At 45.3% G+C, this 8404-nt stretch overlaps 1 protein-coding gene across 1 annotated transcript in view; it reads right to left on the bottom strand.

The window, feature by feature from the left end:
* Positions 1–8146: 8146 nt before the first annotated feature.
* Positions 8147–8404, bottom strand: part of LOC122542024 — a 42661-nt gene continuing 42403 nt past the window's right edge. Inside the window, exon 9 of the mRNA XM_043679315.1 lies at positions 8147–8390. Coding sequence (XP_043535250.1) covers positions 8147–8390 — 244 coding nt within the window. The remainder of the gene's footprint in view (positions 8391–8404) is intronic.

Below are 8404 nucleotides of genomic sequence, written 5' to 3' on the forward strand. Positions count from 1 at the left end.
ATATGATAAACTCCCAGAGAATAGCAGTCAAACACAGAATAATTAATTAGAGTCATACAGCACGGAAACAGACCCTTCGGTCCAACCAGTCCATGCTGACCATAATCCCAAACTAAACTAATTCCACCTGCCCGTGCTTGGCCATAACACCCAAACATTCCTTATTCACGTCCATAACCAAATGTCTCTTGAATGTTGTAACTGTACCCGCATCCACCACTTCCTCAGGAAGGTCATTCCACACACAAACCACCCTCTGTGTAAAAAAATTGCTGCTCATGTCCTTTTTAAATCTTACTCCTCTCACCTTAAAAATATGCCCCCGGTCTTGAAATACTCTACCCGAGGGAAAACACACCTAACCTTCACCTTATCTTTACCTCTTTATTTTATAAACCTTGATAAGACCACCCACAACCTCCTACACTCCAGTGAAAACAGTCCCAGCCCATCCAGCCTCTCCTTCTAACTTGGACCCTCCATTGCCAACAACATCCCGGTAAATCTCTTCTGAACCCGCTCCAGTTTAATAATATCCTTCCTATAAACAGGGAGACCAGAACGGGACCCAGTGCCCCAGAAGAGGCCTCACCAATGTCCTGTACGACCTTGACATGACGTCACAACCCCTATACTCAGAGGTGTGAGCAATGATGGCTTGTGTGTTAAATGCTTTCTTAACCACCCTGTCTATATATGAATGCAAACTATTTACAAGGGAGACTAGCTGAGGTGGACACGACCTGAGAAAACTGTTTTTAAAAAAACAAAATTTAAGATAGGGGAAATAATCAATAAATTGCGCAAACTCATTTGCATCCACAAGTATTGAAAGGTGGGACACCCTTAATTATATAACACATTGCTGGGAAAAGGAACATTACTAAGATTGACAAACATTAATTCCTACATTTGAAAAGAGAGCAATATTAAATCCCATGTACAATAGAGTAGTTAGCTTAATGGCAGATAGGGAAGATGACAAAACCTTTATTGAAAGTATAACATCGAGAAGTGAAATATGATGCAGTCAGCACAGATTTCAAAAGGAAAGGTCATAGACTAATAGAGATGTACAGCATGGAAGCAGACCCTTCAGTCCAACTCGTCCATGTCCACCAGATATCCTAATCTAGTCCCATTTTCCAACAATTGGCCCATATCCCTCCAAACCCTTCCTATTCATATACCCATCCAGATGCCTTTTAAATGTTGTAATTGTACCAGCCTCCACCACTTCCTCTGGCAGCTCATTCCATACACGCACCACCCTCTAGCCCTTTGGTCACTTTTAAATCTTTCCTCTCTCACCTTAAACCAATGCCCTCTAGTTTTGGACTCCCCTACACTAGGGAAAGGACCCTATCTGAATGCTTTGAACAGACAGCCGAAGAAGTGGACAGGTGTAATATTGTGATTTGAATCTTCAGTCACACTGTGGATCAGTTGCTGCATTGCAGACTCATGACTAAGGGCGGTAGATGTTGGGTCAGGGCACAAGAGGCAAAGCCGAGATCAAGCTGGCTACAGTGCTGATTAACAAGCAAAAAAAGTTTCAAGTAAAAGAGACTCCAGGAAGGTGTGAAGTGTTGAAAACAAAAAAAAATGGCGGAGATCACAGCGGCTCAGACAGCTTCCATGGAGAGAGAGCAAGCTAACGTTTTGAGTCGAGTCAGAACTGATGTGAAGTGTGGGAGGGGGCAGCATTTATACAATGGGGGGAGGGGAGGGGGGGGGTGATAAAGTGCTGAGGGAGAAAGAGTGGTGACATGTTGTTCATGGACAATCCTCTGACACTCGTGATTCATGTAAATGGTTCAGACTTGGGAACCCCAAGGGTGATTCCAAAACTTTGCAGGGAGAACACCAAATTTGTGGGGGTGACGAATATTGAAGAAGAATATAACAAAAGGCAGGAAGATATTGAATAATCTTACTGAATGGATGTGGAATTGAGGATTTCTACGCTGAGAGCAATAGGATGGGGCACTTTGGTGCAAAGAACGAAGAGTCACAAACACTTTGGAAAATAAGCAGCAAAATGGGTCACAAATCTGACGCATCTATGGATGCAGATGTTCAGATTAATATAAGTAGTAATGTCAGTGAATAGAACCATTAAATTTAAAAAAAGCAATAGGGTTCTTCTCTCGATAGTTTGAATTGAAAAACAGTACGGTTAGGTTGAACTTGTACAGACCTTAGTTAGACCCCATTTGGAACACTGTGCAATAAGTCTTTGTTTTATAGTAGTTATGGTGCTGGAGGTTTTGTGGGAGGTTTCCCTATCTCTGACGGCCAAGGGATGTACATTTCTCATGAGGCCAAACAGGTTGGCCAACAACCACCTGCCAATGCTTCTAACACGAGCCAACAGTGGGGTGGTAGGAGTGGGAGAGAATCATTCATGGGATGAGGGTGTCACTGGCTAGAATAACATTTATTACCCATCTCTAATTGCCCAGACGGCAGTTCAGAGACAAGGTCAAGATTAGGGTGTTGCTGGAAAAGCACAGCAGGTCAGGCAGCATCCGAGGAGCAGGAGAGTCAACGTTTCAGGCAAAATCCCTTCATTCCTGATGAAGGACTTTTGCCCGAAACGTCAATTTTCCTGCTCCTTGGATGCTGCCTGACCTGCTGCATTTTTCCAGCACCACTCTAATCTTGACTCTGATCTCCAGCATCTGCAATCCTCACTTTCGCCTAGTTCAGAGTCAACCCCATTGCTGTGGGTCTAGAGTCACATGTCAGTCAGACCCCAATAAGGATGGCAGTTTTCTTCCCTAAGGGATATTAGTGAACCAGATGGGTTTTTCCCCAACAACTGACAATTGTTTTGTGGTCGTCATTACGCTCTCAACTTTCTGCTGAATTCAATCTCCATCACCAGTTGTGGCAGGATTTGAACCCGGGTTCTCAGCACATTAGCTGGGTTTCTGGATTAAGAGTCTAGCAATAAAACCACTAGGTCATCACCTCCCCTGAATGGGGAGTGTCAACAGAATGGCGGAATTGACTTGATTTTGATTTGATTTATCGCCAGGTGCTGGCAGGTGGGACTAGATTGGGTTGGGATATCTGATCGGCATGGACAGGTTGGACCGAAGGGTCTGTTTCCATGCTGTACATCTCTATGTACCCAGATACTGTGTAAAGTATTGTTTTGCATGCTATCCAGACAAATCACACCTGACATAACTCCATCTGATTAACAGAACAGAATGCAGAATATGGTTTTGCAGCTACAGAAGACTGACCCAGATCGGGTGGAGATTTGAATCCTGCCTCCTTGCCTGACCCACAGTGGATGCCATGGAGCTGTGGGGCATGCCTGGGGTGAACTTAGGAAGAAGGATGGAAGAGGGTACAGGAGAGTTTTACAAAGCATCGCAACTGGGAAAGGAAGGAAGACAAGGGGATGACTCCATTACCGTCTCTACAATTATGAAGAGATTTGACAGGGTGGATGTAAAGATGGTTCCACTTATTGGGAGGAACAGAATTAGGGGCCACAAATATAGGATCGCCATCAATCAATCCAATGGAAGTCTGTGAATTTGCTCTGCAAAGATAGATTCCAGTACCACATTGGCGTGAATTACCTTGTGGCCTTTAAGGGGTTGCTAGCTAAGACATAAGTGGAAAGAAATGCAAGGACATGTTAATGTTGGATGAAAATAGATGGGAGGAGGCTAGTGCAAAGCTACAATATTAGCATAAGCCAGTTGGGCCAAATGGCCTGTTTCTTTGCTAAAGTTCTACCTAAGTTTCCGTGACATGACATTTACAATCCACAGGTACAGAGCTTTTTCAACAAAAATTCAACCGAGTTTATCTTGCGCGTTGAACGACTTGCAGGTAAAGTGCGGTACATAATCTTAAACAAACCAAATCTGCTTTCTCAACGAGACCATGACGAAAAACATTGATTATCAATCCGAAAATCCTGAACGAGGAACGAAACAGCAATGATGTCATAACAGACCATGACATGCAAACACAATCCTCAGCAACTGCCTACGTTTTAACAAAAATGAAGAAAAACTCAGCAGGGTCTGGCAACACTTTAAAGAGAAGGGAGATGCAGCCATTGCTGACTAGGCCCAGCATTTATTGCCCATCCCTAATTGCCCAGAGGGCAGTTAAGATGCAACCACATCGCTGTGGGTTTGGAGTCACATGCAGACCAGACCAGGTAAGGATGGCAGATTTCCCTCCCAATGGGACATTTGTGAACCAGATGGGTTCTTGTTCACAAATTATCAACGGTGACTCAGACCTTCTTTTAAACAAAAATGCAGATGTTATTGGATTAAAAGTTTCACCAAACACCAGGGGGAGGATTGAAACCCAGCTCATTGAAACATTGAAATCCCCAATTCCCCTTGCCGGGCGATGAGAGAAACGGAATTAACGTTTCAAGGGAAACATGATTCTCCTTTGGAACCGAAGTTCAAGCTTTGAAACATTAGCTCTGTTTCTCTCTCCACGGATGCTGCCAGATCTGCTGAGTTTCTCCAGCACCTTCCTGTTTTTATTTCAGATCTCCAGCAAACGGAGGGTCTTGGTGTTTCCCAAACTTTTGATTTCTACAGGCGGCAATCTGGACTGCGGAAGTGAGAATTTCTTCCACAGTCGCAAGTTGGTCAAGGCTTTTTGGTCACATGGTCACACTGCTCTGAGTAGACATTTGGGTTCAGACCCCTCACCTTGTGACGATGGGGCCGTGGGGTGGGAGAGGGGAGAAGTTTAAACTTGTCCCCGATTTAGAAATTGCAGACACCAGCAATATTGCAACCAGTGGAATGCCTGGGTGTGACATAGAGTCATCCAGCATGGAAACAGATCCTTAGTCCAACCAGTACATGCCGACCATAATCCCAAACAAACTAGTCCCACAGCCTGCGCTTGGCTCATATCCCTCCAAACCTTTCTCATTCATGTACTTGTCTAAGTGTTTTTTAAATGTAACTGAACCCACATCCACTACTTCCTCTGAAAGTTCATTGCACACACGAACCACTCTCTTGGCAAAAAAACTTTGCTCATGTCTTTTTTAGATTAGATTAGATTCCCTACAGTGTGGAAACAGGCCCTTCAGCCCAACAAGTCCACACCGACCCTCCGAATAGTAACCCACCCAGATCCATTTCCCTCTGACTAATGCACCTAACACTATGGGCAAATTTTAGCATGGCCAGTTCACCTTGACCTGCACATCTTCGGACTGTGGGAGGAAACCGGAGCAGCCGGAGGAAACCCAAGCAGGTATCTCTCTCCTCTCACCTTAAAAGTGTGTCCCAAGTCTTAAAATCCACCACCCTAGGAAAAAAGCCATCTGCCATTCACCCTGCCTATACCTCTCATGATTTTATAATCTCTGCAATGCCAAGTCTCAACCAGTCAGAAAAGCCCCAGCCTATCCAATCTCTACTTATAATTCAAACCTTCCATTCCTGGCAATATCCTGGTAAATCTCTTCTGAACCCTCTCCAGTTTAATAATATCCTTCCTATAACAGGGCGACCAGAACTATACACAGTACTTCAGAAGAGGCCTCACCTCACCTGGTTGACCCACCTCCCAGATGCCAATGGAGCTTACTCAGAAACTCTGCTGTGGGCTCTCTAATAGGGAGCTCAGAGCTAAATACACCTAATTTGTCAACGGCAAAAGTACCATTGTAAAGAGGAACATGTGGCTGATATCCTTCTACCTGTCACTCATCAGGACACATGCAAATCCCAAATGATTACAACAATTTATACTACAGGAAAAACGGGCCCTGATTGGTGGACAAATGGACTCTAAATTGGTCAAGATGTTGCTGTATATAAAGCTATGGAGACCAATGGTACAATGAAGTGATCTCAAGTAAGAGTCTGCTGTCCAAAATCTCTGTGTGCACTGGTGAGTTCCTGGTATTGTCTCTGGTGAGCTGGTGTTCTGAGGGAATTTGAGTTCTGCTCGGTTTGAGATGAGGATAGGAGGATGAGGAGGCAAATCCCTCGATTGCCATCGAAACAATCCACACGAGCTCCTCATCTCGCAGTGTGTTCCCATGACAGTGGCAACGCCTGGTAACGAGCCAAGGAGAACGAGGATATTCTCACACATCGTGGGGTCAGTGAGATTTTAACCAGTTCAGCGATCAAAGTGGAAATGTGTTGCTGGAAAAGCGCAGCAGGTCAGGTAGCATCCATGGAGCAGGAGAATCGACATTTCGGGCATGAGTCCTCCTTCAGGAATGATTCTTGAAGAAGGGCTTATGCCCGAAAAGTCGATTCTCCTGCTCCTTGGATGCTGCCTGACCTGCTGCGCTTTTCCAGCAACAGACATTTCGGGCATGAGTCCTCCTTCAGGAATGATTCTTGAAGAAGTGCTTATCCCAAAAAGTCGATTCTCCTGCTCCTTGGATGCTGCCTGACCTGCTGCGCTTTTCCAGCAACACATTTTCAGCTCTGATCTCCAGCACCTGCAGCCCTCACTTTCTCCCAGTGATCAAAGTGGGTAATGGGTAGCATGTGTGCTTTTAACCAATGATTTGTTACCATTGGTTATCAAAAAACAAAGAGCTGGTTTCTTAGTGGTCTTTTTAAAACAAAAGCTGGATTTTAAAGGAAATAGCTGCGTTCATTTTCGAAAGGAAAAGCTGAAGAGGGTTTTGTAATTCCTGACTGTCTTGCCTCTCTCCTGAGGTGATGTTATTTTTTGGCTGTCCTGGAGAGGGAGCTCACGCTCTCCATCAATGCCCTCGAAGGCTTTCAGTCAGGTTTCTGGTCAAGCATCCAGATGGGAAATGTGGAAATCGGCATTTGTGTTAAATTATAGATTTACAATAAAATCCTTCTAAATCCCAGAGAGTGTTTTCTTTTCATTCTCAGGATGAGGGTGCTGCTGGCTAGTGCAGCATTTATTAGCCATCCCTTAAAGAGCCAACCAATGGGTCTGGAGTCACAAGTAGGCCAGATTTCCTTCCCTGAGGAACATTAGTGAACCAGATGGATTTGTCCCCAACAATCCTTTCATAGTCATCATTAGACTCTTAATTCCACCAAATACCATGATGGGATTTGAACCCAGGTGGGTCACGGATTAAGAATCCAGCAATAACACTACTAGGCTATCACCTCCTTTTGCTGACTAACTCAACAGATGGCTATTGGTGTCAGCTTGGGTACCAGGAGACAACTCTACCCTGCACTGGGGAGGAAGATTAAACAGAGTCCTGATAAGCCTCCTGAACTTCGGGTGGCACGGTGGCTCAGTGGATAACACAGTGTCAGGGATCTGGGTTCAATCCCAGTCTCGGGCGACTCTCTGTGTGACTCTCGGGTGACATTCTCCCCGTGTCTGCATGGGTCTCCTCCCCCAGTCCAAAGAGGTGCACGTCAGGGTGGATTGGCCATGCTGTGTCCAGTGATGTGTGGGTTAGGGAGGGTTTAAAAACCCCACGCAGGTTAGGGGATGTGGTAGGGTAATCTTCAGCTGGGTCAGCGCAGACTCGATAGGCTGAATGGCCTACTGCATTCCAATGTGTTAAACTGAATCATTCTTTCACAGGATATGGGTATCATTGACGTCTGTTGTCCATCCACTAGTTGACTGAGGCCAGTTAAGCAGAAACACATCGGTGTGTGTCTGGAGTCATGAGCAGGCCAGTCTGGGTAAGGACAGCAGATAGCCTTCCCTATTGGTGTCAGCGAGCCAGGCAGACTTTCACAAAACCCAACGCTGGTTTCACCATGATTGAGGTGACACCTCAGTTCCAGATTTACTCATCGACTGGTTTTAAATTCCAGCCATGGCAGGATTTGAACCCAGATTCCCAGAACATTAGCCAATTCTGTGACGTGACCAACCCTCTGACAGAGTCGAATTACCGAGTATGATAAAGTTGGGGCGCAATGTGAGAAAAGGAGCAAAGAATTTATCGGGATTCAAAGGTACACAGAAACGGGTTCAGGTGCTGAAACATAACCGTTAAATAAACTATTCAAGGTGTGTTACATCGATGGATGTCTGACGTGAGCGAGTGGCTAACCTTTAAAGGGCTCCACTCCAGCAAAGTGTTTGCTTGGTGTCACTTTTACAAAAATGAGATTTTACAGAAGATTGCAGGGACAGAGGGTTCCATCCAGCGAGTTCAGAGGTTACTCTCGTGCGCTTCGTCTGTGTCATGGGCAAGATTTCCATTTTCGTTCAGTCTCTTGGCCCGATATGTCTCGTAGAAAATGTTGTGTGTCACCTCCTTCAGATCCTGGAGGTGAGTCCTGTGGAGAGACAGGGAGAGGGGGTAGGGAAGATTTCCATTTTCGTTCAGTCTCTTGGCCCGATATGTCTCGTAGAAAATGTTGTGTGTCACCTCCTTCAGATCCTGGAGGTGAGTCCTGTGGAGAGACAG

The sequence above is a fragment of the Chiloscyllium plagiosum genome, chromosome 39 (genome assembly GCF_004010195.1).
Source record: "Chiloscyllium plagiosum isolate BGI_BamShark_2017 chromosome 39, ASM401019v2, whole genome shotgun sequence".
In the NCBI taxonomy this organism is placed as follows: Eukaryota; Metazoa; Chordata; class Chondrichthyes; order Orectolobiformes; family Hemiscylliidae; genus Chiloscyllium; species Chiloscyllium plagiosum.